Genomic DNA, 17,212 nt, shown 5'->3' on the forward strand with positions numbered 1-17,212 from the left:
TCACAGGCCACGGGGCCTGAGTGTGTAACACACTCTTTCTTCTGGACACTGACAGCAACCTAAACTCTAGAATGTCTGCTTACAGTTTTTAAGGCACCTCGTATAATCTCAGAAAAAGGTAAGACTTATTTTATCCAAGAAAATAAGTACTAGCCTATCAATTTCTATTTTTAAAAAATAGCAATGAGAATTATACATTTTCTACTTGTTCTAATAATGCCTATCCTTTTTCTCTTATGAATTTGTCTTGTATTTTCCCACTCCAAAATGCATAAATAAGCAAGTCATGGGGTCTGGAATTCTTTTATCAAAAGCTATAGATAATTTAAATTTCATTATGGTTTTTTTACAGGATAAACTGATGCAAATGTCTTTGACCTTTCATTTATTAGTGGTCAAGGGTTGAAGATGAATTTTGAAGACCCTCCTTTTATTTTTTCTAAAAAAATTGTCTTTCTACGTATTTGTCACCTATTCACTCTCATCTACTTTGTAAAACTGAAGACAAGATGGGTAAGAACAGGTTAGAATGTCTCAGACTTTCTGCTCACTGAAAAGAACAATGGACAGATGTAAAGAGCTAAAGCCTGATGCACTCATCCCAGGGCGAGTCGGTGCAACTTCTAATAAACACCCAACACGGTCTACAGGTGCTCATGTGCCCACATGAAGACAGAGCATCTCCAGCAAACCAAACGCCATTTCTAGCTGTCTACTGAGGGTGCCGTGTGATGTGCTCATGCTTCTGAAGGGCAGGGCACGTGCCGGAGGGGCAGTGACAAGTAGAGCGTACAAGCACGGATTGCTGAGGTTTATACGAGCAACGCGGAAAAGCCGGGGGGAACTAACAATGTTTTAACTCACCTGTAGTAACAGATTTCGTAGCCCGTCCGTTTCCAGGTGGGTCTGCCAAGAAGAGCCTCCTTCACAGAATACATAGTTGGCTGCATCCCTGCACAAAGCAAAGACGGGATTAAAACACTGGGGAAGGAGAAAGGGGCAAAAGAATTGCAGCAGGCTGTACCAAGGCCCTCAGGGATACCCAGGTCTTACTTCGGGAACCTGGGAATGCTACCTTGCACGGCAAAAGAGACTCTACAGACATGAAGGATCCTGAGATGGGGGGCTTATCCTGGTGGGCCCTAAATGCAATCACAACTGTCTTTTTTTTTTAATTTAATTTTTTAAATTTTAGAGAGAGAGAGAGAGAGAAGACAGGAGAGAGGGGAAACAACAATTTGTTGTTCCATTTATTTATACATTCATTTGGCTGATCCTTGTAGGTGCCCTGACCAGGAACTGAACTCAGAACCCTGGTGTGTTGTGATGACACCCTAACCAAGTGCACTACATGGCCAAAGCCATCACCAGTGTCTCTATGAGAGGGGGCTTAATGAGGCTCAACTACAGAGCGGAAGCAATGCAACTGGACCAGAGAGACATTTGAAGATGCTACACTGCTGGCTCGGAAGTTCAAGGAAGGGGGCCAGGAGCCAAGGAACACAAGGAGTGGAGCTCTGGAAGGTGGAAAGGGAAGCAGAAAATCCACCTGCATCTCCAGGGAGAGCATGGCCTTTCTAACACCTTGACTAAGCCCAGGGAAACTCCAGAACTATAAGAATAAATTTGCCTGGATTTAAGCTGCAAAGCTTGTGACAATTTGTTACAGCAGTCACACAAACTGAATACAAAAGTCAAGGATCATATTTCCTGTTTCTATACCAGCAGGAATCTATTTTTAGCATAAAACGGAGACAGTATCCTGTGCTCAGACCTGGAGAAATGGGAATATTTATTTCTTACTCAAAGCCACTCAATAAATTAGTGTATGAGCCAGCAATAACAGTCAGGATTTCCCATTCCTACAAATGTTTGAAATAAATCTGGGCCACTAGTCAGTACTCCTTTGAGTGTCTCCTCTAAAACTGGCCCGGGTATTCGGGAGAATTTAAACTTTCTCGAGAGTTTCCTGAAATCGGTGAAATCGGTGTTGGGCTGCACTGTTTGCCCGTCTGTGACGAACAGGTCAATGCCTTTGCTACTGTGGGATTTAAGAGACAGAAGGAACAAAGGAGAGAGCTCGCCAGGCTCAGAAAGCTCCAGGCAGGGCAAAGGAGACAGGACGGCTGGCGTGTCATGCGCGGCAGTAACGTAACGTCCCACAGCAGAGTGGGGATCCCCGGCTTCCCCTTCCACAGCAGCGACTGACCGTGTGTCGGCCACCGTCTCGCCACACCTCGCCACCAAACTGTGTTAACCCAGCTTCAAATCCTTTGGGAGGCCGGCAGGGCTTCTGGTAATAAGCTGAACACTCACAAAGTGACTTCACCCCCCGCACTACCCAGAAAGCCTCCATCCCCAGGAGCTCTTACCATAATTGAACTGGCTGTTGGGCTTCTCGCAGTTGATGATGTTGAAGCGGTAAGGGGTGGCAGCCCTCATGCCGCTCACCTTGAAGTTGAACCACTGCTGGTACTGGGTGCTGTTCACATCAGTATTGACCAACAGGTCGTACTCAAACCTGCAAGGATGGAAGCAAGTTAAGTGTCTCTAAGGTACCTGCTGGCACCGAGAGCCTGCACATCTCAGGTTTTTGCTGACAGATCTAAGACCCGGGGTCTCGGACGGCAGGTAAGTGATCCTTCTCATCCAGAGCTCACGATATGGGCACAGGCAGCGGACCAGAGGGGAGCCGGTTCTTGGTATTGGAACAGTCAGCTACACAACTGTAGCATATATACTTCTTTAAACTGTGATAAAGTTTCTAGCTAGCTGGAAAAAAATGCATAAATAAGTATTTGCAAGTGTGTGATTTCCCAGAGAAAATGTGGTCACGTTTGGCTGGATGTGCTGTTCCTATTTAAAGCCAGACATAACTTTTGAGCCTCAGTCTCCTCATATGGAAAATGAAAATAGCATCTAAACTTGCACTGCTGTTTGTAAAGATTAATTAACATAGCATATGCAAATCCCCAGCAAAGCTACAAACATGAGCCAGGCTCGCAACACGCAGGGGTTGTTTATTCATTTGCCCCTTTTAAATTGATGCAACGTACGTGCAAGACATACAGTGCACAAATCTTAAGTGTACAATGCAATTTAAATAAATTCATCTGCATACACCCATCTGACAACCACCCAGATCAAGATATAGGACCCCAGGAGGCTCCAGTGTGTCCCCTCCCAGCCATCATGCCCCAGAGGTAATTAATTTTTTGAGCTTTGAGCTTTAGCAACAGAATTAGCAATGCAGATCTGACTTTAAACATTATAAGGGCACTTCATTTTCAAAATTATTGTCACACCCCCTTGGCATGTTCCTTGAGCTGCTCTTTTAATTTTTTATCCTCATCTGAGGATACATTTGTTTGTTTTTTATTGATTTGAGAGAGGAAGAGAGAGAGAAACATCAATCAGTTGCCTCCTGTATGTGCCCTGGCCAAGGATCAAACTTGCAGCCTAAGTATGTACCTGACTGGGAACCGAACCCTCAACCTTTGGTGTCCGTGAAGTTGCTCCCACCAGCTGAGCCACCCTGTCAGGGCCAGAAAGGGGAACGCTTTGGCTCTGACCTGTCCGTCCTCTCCCACTCTGGAGTCCCGATAATGGCCATTCTGTAGTGAGATTTGGGGAAGGGTAGAGCTTCGGATGAGACTGAGCAGAGCAGCCCAGAGCTAACTGACAGATTCCCTCTCCACTCCAACCACGGAGGTCGGTGTGGCTCACTGAGCGACACTCACAAGAAGGACCCTGAAAAGTCTACGTCCTTGAAGTGGTCTGTTATGCCTGCCATGCTGTGTCTGAAAAGGAATCATAGAAATTCCTTGCCTGTAAGGAGGTTTGTTTTCTGTCATGGCACCATTATCCTGAAAACAACAGATTCATTTAAGCCCCTACACTCTGGCCAGAGGCGGGCATACGGAGAGGGAGACCTGGGCAAGGCCAGCAGCTTGGCCACATCCTGGACGGACCACTGTCCCACTAGCAGATCCCTAAGGAGGTCTCCTCTCCTGGACCCTCAGAACACAATGATGGAGGGAAGGAATACTAAAGGCAGGAGCCACAGGAAGAAGCAGACGCTGAGCTGGCAGACAAGAAGGAGGAGGCCACTGAGAAGGATTCTCAACCGGATGGTCTTGCCTGTCTGGAGCCCAACTGGCTCGACCTGCACTTGTTTTCTTGTTGGGCTTTCTGGAAATAATGCATGTACAAAAAGCAGCCCACAAAATATCACCATTCATCTCCTCGCCCAAAAATGAAAACTTCAGGACTGACTCCCTAGGTGGACACCAAACAGGTCTGTGCCCCAGCAGAGCACACGTGGCCCCTGAGCAGGTGCAAACGCTGACTCGGCACTCACCGTGCACCTGGGGCTACTCTAAGGACTCTGTGCACTAACGCTCCTGTCTCCACGATGTGGTGGCTCTCACTGTCCTCTTCCGTGGGGGAGGACATGAATCCATGCAGTTAGTCGGGGACTCGCTCAAAGTCTGTGGCCACCACATCATGACCTGCTCTGGACTGTTGCTTTGGATGGCAACAGACGATGGTGATGTATCTGGCCTTCTGTAAATGATGCATGGAGTCTACACAGCTACAGCACAGAGAATCACAGCACGAAGAAGCAACATCTCTGCCGCTGGAAGTTTTTGCTTTATTTCCCTCCTGCGAGCCTGTGCAGTCCCGGGCTCTCTTCGCTTGCAGGACCCTTCTCTGGGAGCAAGAGCTCACTGGCGGGCTCTGGCAGAGACACGCACTGAGCGCCGTGAACGGAGGGCTCTCCTCCCCATGGGGGCCCAAGGTTTCTGCCTCCCAAGTCTACAGCTAGGGGAGCTGCAGACAAGGCAAGACACAGGGACCCTGGCATGAGTGGAAGTATAAAGATCCCCAGGAAAGTGCGTCACCCCCCAATATGGACCAACTCTTTGGAACACGGGTGCATCCCTAACTGGTCGCTTCTGGTCTCCACCTTGCTATGACTTCAGCTGGTGACACGCTGGCCAGTGTTTCCCAACTGACTCTCAGCCTTCACTTGCTGTATTTGCCACTTTGCATAGCATAAATACCACTGTCTCGGCTGATCTCAAGCTACCAATCAGTGTGAGGTCAGTGGGAGGGGAAGAGGTGGTCACGGCAGCACTCTGGAGCTGCCCCAGGGCAGCTTTCCTTACTTACTCGCGCACTTGGATGGCCTTGCGGAGATTTCCTGACTCGAACTGCGAGGAGAAGCATAAGCAGTTGGAAGCAGTGTCCTGCCTGCAATGAAAGAGGGACCATGCAAACACGGTGTTATTGCCATTCTGGGGTACAGCTTCTCTGAGAGAGAAGCTTTGTCTCATAGATTTTTAACCCAGATGTTCACCAGGCTGACTTTGGGAGTAGGAACGGATTACTACCAGGACACTGTCAAGCTCAGAATTCTCCCTGCCGCACCCACCCACCTTCCACTGGTGTTCAAGGCCACCTACCCAGGCTCGTCTAAACTGAAGACAACTTTGTTTAAAACATCACTGGGCTGGATGAACCTCCGGATATCCTCAAATATCTTGATCCTGAAAAGGAAAATTAGAAGCATTTTCAAGGTTGACCCTCACTCCCTAACCCACTGGTCCTGTGGCCACCTGCAAGGGGCCGGGGGAGTCATCAGAAAAATAGGAAAGCTTAATAATGCCCCAAGCTTGAGCTGAACTAGCAAAGAAACATTGCTCCTCCTTCCTTCTCTTCTTCTGCAGTAAGAAAACCGCACTGGGTGTAGGAACGTAGGAAGCGGCAAGGCTGGATTGTAGCGCAAGTATTCTGCCTGGAAGGAGAGTTTTGTAAAGAGTGTTCAGGTAAAGGATGTCTGAGGTTTCTGGTTGTGTGAATAAGAGGGTGCTGAGCACTGGCCGTTTTGAGGGGATGTCGGAGGTATTGACCCTTAGCATCCTAAGGTCTGGGAGGCTCCAGTGAGTCTTCGGATCCTGTGTCACTTAGGTTCCTCAGGTTCTGTCTGCTCCAGAGATTGAGGCTGATCTTCTAAGATACACCAATATTAGGAGATTTAAGAAAGATGTAGAAAAGCAGCTTAAGGATCTTTCTGATTTTTTCCTTGAATTTTCGATCCAAGCCTCTGGGGTGGGAGAAAGGAGAAGGGGAGGCGGACGTGATGCCAGGATGCGGGGGAAGATGTTCTATCCAGGGGGAAGCTGTTGCTGGGCCAGCCCCGATGGTGTGTCTCTCGGGAACCTGAACGTGACAGAGAACATGCAGGGCTGAGGCCAGAGATGTCAGCCAGGGCCCGAGTGGGAGCAGCTCGTGGGCTCCGCCATCGATTTGCTAATGAACTGGAAAATAAGTTAATGATACTTTCTGGTACGCACACTTTGCCCATTGACTGAGTGCATGCATATTCCATTTTTATTTTTTTCAGGGAAAATAATTTTTTTCCCCTGGCTTTAGTAATTTTCATTTGAATCTCACTCTGCTGAGCCAAAGGAAAAGCTCCCGCTCCTGAATTCTGGGAATAATCCATCACCCAGGGCTTCTCACCCCAAGAATGCGTTGGTTTCATGCAATCCTCAGTGATGCAGGGAACTATTCTCCAAGCCACACCAAACGCTATGCGGTTGGACTGTGAGACGAAGGTGCACGCCTCCCATTAACAAAGGACCAGATACCAGTTTGCAATGAACACAAAAGGAGATCGCAGACAGCCCACACTTGGTTTTTCTCAGCACCCTCCTGAGCAATGACGCCAGTATTGGCAGAAACTGGATTATCCTGTGTGTAGCAGCTTGCCATGCAGGGGGGGGGTAAGGGGTTGCAGGGCATCATCCAAAGGGCTCTCTCGGGAAACACATGCCTCCCACTGCCCCGCCCTGGCTCTGAAATGTCCTAGAACACCAGCGAGCTTGTGTGTTTGGCCAAAGTTTCCCAAATGGCTTTAACACGCTTCCAACTCATGCTCACTTTTCTACAGAGAGCAGAACTATTGGGCACACCATTCCTCCTACGAAAATATTAAAGAAGAGAGAAACGTAGCTCTGCAATCAGCAGCACCATCACCTTTGGATTCCACGTTTGCGCTCCAACATGGGCTCTGGAGATGGAGGTGGACGATGCCCCCAGAGGTCAGGAAACGCCAGCCTCTTGAAGTCAGCCACGGACCTGGTTCTTCCGGCTTTGGCCATATAAACACAGGGGTCATGGAAGGGGATGTGCTGGGGATGTAACTGCAGAAGCTCATCTATTACTTCAGCAGTTTCTCTAGACCTGGTGGAATTGGAAATGGAGGTACTTATCCTCGGGCAGGAAATCATGTCTATGTCCCAAGCATCCTCTTTGAGGAGGGCCTGAATGTCCACAATTTCATTTGCAGAAGAATCCATTCCCAGTCCACTGGATTGGGCCTTTTGGTATGGGTTCCCTCCAGGTTCTGTTTTGGAGGCAAGATGTACGGTGGACCACCGCCTCCTCACCATGCTCGGAAGGGGAGTCTGGACTGTGTCTTCTCTTTCCTGCCCCCGGGAGCTTTGGTCCTCATTCCAGCAATGCTGCTTCGGGAAGGCAGTGGTTGGAATGTGGTGGTGGTTGGTGTACTCGGTCTCTTCAGAGTTCAGATCGTCTCCAGATTTCGGCTCCAGTTCCTTCAGGTTTAAAGTACAAAAGGATACATCAGTATTCACTTCCAGATAGAGAGTACAAGTGACTCCCTCTCCTTACTCTCTGGGCTCAGGGCTCAGCATAGACCCCATGAACTGGGGCTTTTCCAAGGTCAGCCATGGGGAGACCAAGCCTTGAGAGTCTAATAAGTGGCAGGACCACAGAAATTCACATCTGTGGGGGGGGCTTTTGGTGGGTCTAGTATACTCCTATCAAGCACACGAAGGCCTTCTGCAACACCCCCAGTAAGGCAGTCCGGTTGAAGAACCTCATTTATCAGGTCTTCACAGAACCCCAAGATGGTGCCTTTCATTTGAGGATCATTCTAATTGTTTACGAAAAGTGTTCTTCACACTGATCTGAAATTTCCTCCCTGAAATTTTTACCTGCCAACCCCTTTCTGCTCTCTGGAGGGAGGTAAATGACTCTAACTCTCTTCAACATGGGACTTGGCTTGTACCATCAGGTAGGGCCCCATAGGGCCATATGACTGATTGAGGGTCACTGGCAGATGACTGAGACCAAAAGGCAGATCTACAATACAGGTGGCAGCAACAGCAGTAGCAGCAGCGACCAGCCTCCAGGTCAGCATCAGCAGGTATAAGGTTCTCAGTTCGCCTCCACTGACAAAGCAAGGCTAGCCACTCTCTTGCAGAAAGCCATCTGGTACAGTGCGCCCACTTCAACATGGCAGCAAATAAATCATGGAGAATTTCACTTGCTTTTTCAGTGTGTGGGGGGAGGGCACCCCACCCCCCAGACAACCAATGGGCAGCAATGAGTCCCTTCATCCTGTCCTTCCATCCTCAGTGTCAGGTGTTAGGATGTAGGACTCCAGCCGGCACCCTAAGCTCAGCCAACTTTTCCATCTTCTTGCTTAGCAACCTGCTTCACTCTCGGAAAGATCCCAGAAGCAGATTGCTAATGATGGGCCAGGCTTTCCACCTGGAGACCTCTGTGCGGCCCCCAGCTTTGCAGAGAGCCCACTGTGAAATCACGGAGCAGACCCATGGCATACGGCCCACCTCAAAGCGGCAGGAGAGCTCCAGACACATCGCCTCGTACTGGGTCAGCTCCTCTGTGGGCCGGTCAAGTCCAGGTTTGGAGCTCAGCTTGTTCACATCTGTTTCCAAGTCATCATCCTACAAGGAATAGTCACAAACTGCATTACAACCAAGAAAGCCACCCTAAGACGCATCAAGACGAACTACATGTATAATCCTTCACACACCCGGGACGTGGTTTTCTTGCCTCCAAACCAGAGTGCTGGCCTATGCAAAGGGCAACTTAATATGTCAGGTTGTATTTGTAAAGTAAGAGATACTGATGTTAGTATTTATCATTATCGGTCCACATCGTAAATAGATAGTATTTTATATGAAATGAACTATGGAAACAATGAAGCGCAACAGAACTTTTTATATTTCACCACTACTATTAACATACTCATAATTATTGTACCTATTCATCTATCTACCTTTGCCATTCAGGTCCTTCGTTTGTTTTGTTAATCCCTACCTCAGGATGTGTTTATTGATTTCAGAGAGAAAGGAAGGGGGGAGAGAGAGGAAGGGGAGGGAAGAGAGAGATATTGATCAGTTGCCTCCTATCCACACCCTGACCAGGGATCAAACCCGCACTCCAGGTATGTGCCCTGACCAGGCATCAAGCACACAACCTTTTGGTGTGCGGGACGATGCTCCAACCGACTGAGCCCCTCGGCCAGGGCAGTCCATCACTCTTCTCACAAAGTGTTTAATGAGCAGCTACTATGAGCAGCTGGTCTGGAAGAACTAAAGACCTGGTGATAATGGAATAGAGAAAGGCCCATGCTCCCATGGAATTCGCCTTTTTGAAAGAGTAAGAGAGTAAATAAGAACATAAATAAATGAAAAAGTAATTTCAAACAGTGATAAGCACCACAGAAGTCACGAAAGGCGGTGATGTGACTGCGATGGAGACCAGGGTGCGGGAAGCTGCTCAGACTAGCTGACCTGAGAAAGCTGAGGAGGTAACACTTTTGGACCTAAATGACAATAATCTCTGACTATGCAAAGACTCAGGGCAAGGGGTCACTAGGAGAAGGAACTGGTCAAATCTGCTTACAGAAGATCAGTGGCTGAAAGACAAAGAATAAGAGGAAGACCTGAGAAGCAGGTGTTCTGCTGAGCTTTAGCACCTGGGACTGCGTTTGGAACCTCTGGTGACACCTTTATCCCTTTGGATTCGTAAAAGTTCACCAAATGGCCACCAATCTTTTCTTCTTTGGGTTGAATAATCCCAGACTTCATTTTTTTCCTACTAGATCATTGTTTCATAATAGTTTAACAGTGCTGGTGACTCTTCCAAATGCTTCTGTACTTTTCAAAGATTACAGACTCTTACACAGAAGGGACTCCAGGAATCAAACCGTCCCATCTCCTCATCTTCCCATGTCTCTCCTAGATCGAGTTTCCCTAATAAAACAGGGCAGAAAAATCTGCCCTGTATTTTAGGGCTATATTGGGTTGGTTGAGAAAAAACCTGGCAGCCCTAAAGACCTAGATTACTCTCCCCTAAATCAAATAAATGTGGAAAAAAGCAAATGCAAAATTCCATCCATCCTTCACAATCTTCCTCCAAACTTGAGATTAAAAGACAAGCAGATCCCATGCGGCTGATTTAATGATGTTTTCAGATACAGTGCACACCAGGCCCAAACTCAACAGCCTGGTGGTGATGATCTCAGCGCTCTCTCTCGCTCGCTCTCTCTCTCTCTCTCTCTCTCTCTCCAGGCCTCCTCCATCTCAGCAGCAGCCACAGCCATGCCCCAGGCTGGTGCCAATGGAAATGCCCGGGGAAGTCAGTGGCATGTGTGAAGTGAGGAGTGCCATGTAACCTGTGTGATCCATCAGCTGCTGGCTCACTGGTCCCACAGGTGGTTAGGTCCATGAAGAAAAAAACGTGGCCGACACCTGGTCTGTGTATAAGCTTCTCTCTTCTCACGTTGGCACCGAGAGCTTTTGATCAGACTTTCCACTCTGAGGACCCTTTGCAAATCAAAGGTTCCTTTTAATCACTCTTTCTAAGATACGGGTCTTAATTACCGACTAAGCTTTCCAAATGACCTGAAACACTCCTGGCTCCTTCCCACATTTTTTGCAGGAAATGCTGCCAGGTCTGCCAATGACAAACACATCTGTGGGAGCGTGAACCCCTTGCTGTTGGGAAGCCCCAAAACCCAGCCCCGCTTCCGACGCTCCTCTGCTTCTGCAACTCGTGCTCATGCAACTGAGTTCTCATCTTCTTGGCTCAAAGGCTTGAATGAGTAATTCCCAGGCCTTCCCAACTGGATGTGTTTATTGTTTCAGTTCCACTCGCCCCAGCCCACCACCACCTGAAAAGTGGGGACGAGGGAGAACGTCCGAGCCTCCCCAGTGCTGTGGGAAATGAGGCACTGGCTTCAGCTTGTCCTTCCGCACCCCTTTCAAGAGGTGACTGACACTGCATTAGACGCTCCGTTATCAAAGAGCCAGCGGGCGGGGAGGGGAAGTGGCAGTGATGAATGACTTCAGCAGCACAGTATTATTCAAATAATCCAGCAAGGACTCCAAGTCCTGTACCACCAAGCTACAGCGAAGAACCAATTTCCTCTACTGATGGCTTCAGAAATGGTTCTATGTATCAGCAAAACCCTGAAAACACCAGAGTATCAATAGCAGCCTTAACCCAGAGACCCGGCCAAGAGGTAGCGCCCTTAGGTCTGCCACTCCCACCAGCACGGCGGGTGACCATGGTGACAGAACTCAAACGGTCGCCTTCTCTCTAGTCAGGTAGGCAAGTGAACAGGTCAGCAAAAAGGAGGGAGGTGGATGGACGCACGGATGGATGCATGGAGGGATGCACAGATGGACAGAGATTTTAAAATTCAGGTTCCATGTCTGGGAACGTCACAAAAGGCAGCATGTACTTCTCCATCATGTTTTTTGTCAATGACACAATTAAGGAAATGCAGGTTGAAAGGGCTTGTCCACGTTTACGTTTACCAACAGAAACGAAGACACAATAGCAACTCATAGATAAAGTTACTGCTCCTCTACAGAAGTGGTCCTCAGCCAGGGGTGATCTGCCCGCCACCCCCAGGACATGTGGCGCTTCCTGGAAACATTTCTGGTTCATGACCGGGGACGGTGGGAAGGAGTGGGTCCTGCCGGCATCTAGCGGGTGGAGGCCAGGGATACTGCTACACACGCATCCTACGATACGCAGACAGCCCCACAAAAAGGAATTACGCAGTCAAAATGCTAGTGGTACCAAAGTTTAGAAATTCTTCTCTAGAAATAGAGTGGGTACACTCTGTGCCACTGCCTGTTCTTGTTACTGGGTTTTACTGGAACAGAGCCATGCCTTACCGTTCATGTATTATCTGTAGGTGCTTTTGTGTTATGACGGCAAAGGTGAGGGGCTGAGACAGACTGTCGGGTGCAGAGCCTGAGGTAGTTCCCGTCTGACCTTTTGTAGAAAGTGTGCTGACTTCTGTTCTACAGCACAGGTCACCACGGGTGAGAGGCCAGAGGGTGCCGCTGCCCTGTGGGCTGGGCGGTGGACACCATGCAACTCCAGGCAGCATGACCCGCCCAGCCCCCCAAGGGGCAAGAGCTGCACGGGGCACTGGTCCTGTGCCGAAAGGACAGAAAGAGTGACTCACAGAGGATGGTGAAATCTAGTAGAAAAATTGTCCTAGAAACTCTTTCCTGGGTCTCTGTGCCTGAACGTCTATCCCACATTAAAGGCGCCAACCCTAAGCACTGAGTGTCCACCCAGAAGGACACGTTTTAGTGATAAAACATGAGGTGTCTTCATAACAGGTAGCCTCTGACTTCACAACGAAAGGCCTCACGGGCTGACCAAGAGGCAACAACCTGGAGGTCAAGAACAGCAACGGTGGTTGATTCCACATACCTATCTGCCAGGCACCCGTGAGGGAAAATGCAGTCCTCAAAATTAACACTGGTATTCGCTAAATAGAGAAAATGGTTATTTTCCTCTGTCCACTATGAACACGGAGAACAGTAGAAGCAAGGCCTGGTGTACCTACTTCCTCCTTCGCATCTTCGGAATCAGAGTCCTTGTCCTCTTCTTCATCACCATCGTCTTCAAAATCCTCTGGGTGGGGAAAAAGAAGGGAACTAGGTGAGGCTTCCCCTCTGTCTTGGATTTGGATTAGCTGGCTGCAAAATGAGTGCAGCACAGAATGACACACGGCCGCCACTCTGGCCTCCCCCACCCAACTGAGGAGAGTTCCTGCAGCCAACATGGCCAAAGGCCAGCGATCACATACACTCAAAATTTGCTGCACTTTGATTGACTCCTTCGTTTTGATATGAAGGAAATTATTTGAAACAAACACCAACAGACACACCCAGTTCCACTGTGGCAAGATGATGCCTCAGGAAAAATCTGTCCCACGTAAGGAGGATGGAACTGGAAAAAAGAGCACTAGAAGCTTTTGACAACACACTTGAAGATCGGACCATCATACTTTCAAATATTCTACTAGGACTAGCATGAGGTTTTAAATAACAGAAGTTTTATTTCAATTTTATCCTTGGGGCAAATTAATTCCAGAACCAGTCAGTACAGCGGAGGGACTCAACCGCAGGCCAGTGAATAGATTGTCTTTAATTAGCTGAGATCACCGTACCGGCATTCAATAGCCACCAGGCAAAGTGGCAACAGTTAATAAGCACAGACAAAACAAGTGAACCTGGCATTTGTTCACTCGGTGTTTGAAAAACTTGCTTTTTCATACATATTTCTAATTAGCTTACGGGATAATCACGGTTGGCCTGCGAAAGAACTGATTTTCACTTTCATCTGCATGCCTAGGAAATATTGCCAAGATGCAGAAACCCACTTGCGAGCCCACAGATACCCACTTCCTTTACCTTCAGCGAGAACAGGCGGAGGACCAGAGGGGGTGTTCCCGGCGGCCAGGAAGGTGTAGGCGCTGCTGGCTGCCGCCAGGGGGAGGGGGCTCCTCGGGGAGCACTGCCTCAGGACCTGCAGCGTGACGCACGTGACGGGTTCCAAGCCCGGGTCATCCAGCCGGTTCTGAACAAAGGGCGGAGTGTGTCAGACCCTGTGTCTCACGCAGAGTCCCTGGGTGACAAATGACACACAGGCTAGGAGGACAGTAAACACCCTTCCCACAGGAGGTGGAACTTGAACACTGTGGTGGGGAGCTTTGTCTAGTGTAGAACCCGCTTTGGCCCAGGGTACAACCTGCATTCTTTCTCTTTCCCAGCTCCTGTGTCATTGGAACAAGTTTAAATGTAGTCTGAATATGGGCTTAAACATTCAGGGAATATTCAAGGAATATTCTCTTTCAGGGAACGGTGCACCTAAAGGGCCTTGCTGTGCGGGATGGCTGGGGGAAGGGGAGGGGCCTCTTCTCCGGCCACCACGGGCCACTGTGAACGACTGCCCACATTAGAGAATGAGCAGCCGAGTAGACGGAAGTCTTACTTTCCTCTTTCAGCTGTTATCCAAAGAGAAAAAAACGTCAAGGAAAAGGATAAAATACGAAATCAGAAGAAATGACCGACTGAATCCCAAGCACCTAAATTAAGTAGCAGGCCTCTTCTCAAAGCCCGCTGCCCTGATTCCTCTTGGCACCCACCCAAAGCAAAGAAAACGTGGGTTCTGCAGATGTGATATTCAGATACCGATGAAACAGGACAAGCCCCTTCTTTTCAGACACAGTGAAAAATGCGAGAACGAGTTTGCTAAATTGGGAGGGAGAGATGGGAGTTGTTTGGTCCCCTCTTTGGGGGGGAAAAAGGGCCATTTGCATCAGTCTCTTAGTAAGTGTTCTGTCTACTGACGTGGTCCAGGTAGTGGACTAGCGTGGGCCTCCAGTGAGATATTCCTAAGGGGTTTCCGACAAGCTCTGGGGCCGACGAGTCACGGTCGGAGACACGGAGGGTGCCAGGAACCCGCCACGGGGCACGCAGACTGTCCACAGTGCAGTCACACTGTGGGATCTTCAGGGCCACATCACAGGTGGCTCCATGTGAGAGAACGCGAAGAAAAAACATTTAACAAAATTAAGCCACAGATTCAAGCTGTCTGAATGACTCTAAAATACGGTGAGAGTAAGCCAACTGTTAGAGCAAACGCGTCCTGATATGACCAAGAATGCTCTCACCCCTGCTGTGTGCTGACGTGCTGCCAACCAGGTGACCTGGACCAAGAGCAGGAAAGAGGGCTAGTGGAGGCCACTTCACCCTGGTAATGTCAGACGATTCCAAGCGCTCACTGAGTAAGTACGAGTGTGTGGAAGACGAGAGAACTGAGTGGGGAGGAGCAGGAGAGGAGGGAGGGGAGACGGCCAATCACAGGTACTGTGTTGACCTGCAGTCTTAGGAGGCAGAGAGCCGGTCTGCCATTACCCACTTCTGCCTGCCATGACCCCCGTCTCCGAATCAATAACTACCTCAAACTGCTGCACAGTACCTTGGAGAGGTTCTTTTCTGCCTTAAGTTCCAATTGTCGTCCTTCTTCCCCCTTCCTCATATAGAGCTCCAGCAAGGTCCCATTCCACTGCGCAGCACCCTCACTGCACCAAGGACAACCTGATCCCCTCAACTAGGACCGTTAGTGGATCTGTGCGAGAACATGACCCGGGAAACAAAGCGACGGGCTCATTAAGAGAGCCCTGCGATCGTGGCCTCCGCAGAAAGGCAAAGAACAATACAGGGAACAAAGGCTGTGGGAAAAGACGCAAAAACAGTTCTTTCTCCTGCCCAGTGGGTTTGCAGTTCCATCATAAACACCAACAGAAATAGCTCAGGACAGCAATTTTCGAAGTGTGATTCCCAGACCAACAGCATCAACGTCACTGAGGAACTTGTTAGGAACGTAAATTCCCGGGCTGCACCCCAGACCTGCTAAGTCAGAAACTCTGGGGATGCGGCTCTTGCAGCCTTCCAGGTGACCCTGCGGCACACTCTGCTCCTGCCGTGGACAGAAGTGGGGACCCCCAGGGAGACCGCCGATTTCAAATCCCTGAAAATGCTGAAATCAGAGTCTGTGTAAAATGCGGAGCCAGCACTAGGCCATAGTAAGCACTCAAGTCCAATCCCTCCTCCTCCTCTTCCTTCATTATCATTGACATGACCATCACCACCACCACCACCATCAGCTGGAACAGCAGCAGCCGCAGCAGAATCTGCAACAGCCATTGAAATGACCTGACTGGAACCAAGGTTCTCAAGTCGGCCATCCTGTGATCTACGTGCAAGCCTTCTCTGGCGGAAGAGGGGAGGGTCGAGAGGCAGCTCCAACTCCAGCACAGCTGCAGTGACACTGGTGCTCGCAGCCAGGGGCTGGGAGGCTCTGCAGCCAGGGAGACCCAGCTGCAAAGACCAGGGACGGCCTCCACTCACTCACATCCCGCCTCCATTCCAAGAAGCCACTGGCAGCTGGGCACCTGCGGCTTGCCTGGTCAGGCAGCTGAGGTCTTCACGGACCTGCCGAGGAGCTGCTTCTGAGATCCCAGCCCCCTTCACGCCTGCACACCCCTTGGTAGTTTCTTCTCACCACACACATGTGCCTGTGAGAGCATCATCTTCTTTTACAGCCCTGTGAGGTGTTTTCTAACACCAAACAGACCAACAGCCATTACCGCAGAGGACAGTGGAGCTGGAGTGGGGGGCTAGGAGGTGTCAGCAGTGCAGGCGGTGCTTCACTAGGGCTGGGAGCGATTAGAGACTCGGGGGACACAAGCTTACAAAGTACGGTGATGCCTGGGAAAATTCAAAGTGCTTCCTCATCCAGAGGAACAGAGTATAAAATATAGCAATTTCATGACTGAGGAGCTCCGAAATCTGCAATGATGGAGAGAGACCCTGAGGTGAAAGCAGAGAAAATTAGATATTGCTTTGCAGAGTGATATTATGTTATTATTTAGAGGGGGGGGAGCTATTCCTTTAAATGGGAAAAAGTCTACAGGCGTCCTGGTTGGAAAACAACACTCTCATCCACTGCTTCACTACCTCAGATGTTCCTGAGCAGAGATGCACTGGAGGCTGTGCAGAGAAAAGCAAAAAGACTGGTGGAGGGAGCACAGACTAACATGAGGACAGACAGCAGAGAACATCATGTGTGGGAATCACAGCTGCCTTGCCCCTGGAATGGAGGGGTGGGAAGACAGTAAATACTGGAAAGAGGGTCATGTCATCAGTACAGAGGGTGAATACAGCCTTGTATAGTGGTGTTTAAATTAGCCCTTGTCAAGGGAAATTCAGGAATTTTTTAAAAAATATTTTATTTATTTATCTTTGGAGGGGAAAGGAAGGAGAGAAGAAGGAAACATCAATGTATGGTTGCTTCTCGTGCATCCCCTGCAGGGAACTGGCTCCTGCAGGAAACTGGCCTGAAACCCAAGCATGTGCCCTGACTGGGAATCGAACCGCGATTGTCTGGTTCACAGGCCCACGCTCAATCCACTGAGCTACACCAGCCAGGGCTGAAATTCAGGAATTTGTCACTCGGGTTGCAATCCAGGAAATCCTAAACACATATCCTG

General features: G+C 49.2%; 1 protein-coding gene across 1 annotated transcript in view; it reads right to left on the minus strand.

The window, feature by feature from the left end:
* The window catches only part of LOC118992087 (cytosolic carboxypeptidase 4-like), a 133,894-nt gene that overhangs the window by 19,688 nt on the left and 96,994 nt on the right, over nucleotides 1–17,212 (minus strand). Inside the window, exons 8-15 of the mRNA XM_037053831.1 lie at nucleotides 13,569–13,734; nucleotides 12,719–12,786; nucleotides 8,667–8,783; nucleotides 7,045–7,625; nucleotides 5,469–5,552; nucleotides 5,176–5,256; nucleotides 2,373–2,521; nucleotides 865–952 (exon numbers count right to left, since the gene is read on the minus strand). Coding sequence (XP_036909726.1) covers nucleotides 865–952; nucleotides 2,373–2,521; nucleotides 5,176–5,256; nucleotides 5,469–5,552; nucleotides 7,045–7,625; nucleotides 8,667–8,783; nucleotides 12,719–12,786; nucleotides 13,569–13,734 — 1,334 coding nt within the window. The remainder of the gene's footprint in view (nucleotides 1–864; nucleotides 953–2,372; nucleotides 2,522–5,175; nucleotides 5,257–5,468; nucleotides 5,553–7,044; nucleotides 7,626–8,666; nucleotides 8,784–12,718; nucleotides 12,787–13,568; nucleotides 13,735–17,212) is intronic.

Source organism: Sturnira hondurensis, unplaced genomic scaffold, assembly GCF_014824575.4.
Source record: "Sturnira hondurensis isolate 20B ecotype Veracruz unplaced genomic scaffold, ASM1482457v3 Scaffold0007865, whole genome shotgun sequence".
Classification (NCBI taxonomy): Eukaryota; Metazoa; Chordata; class Mammalia; order Chiroptera; family Phyllostomidae; genus Sturnira; species Sturnira hondurensis.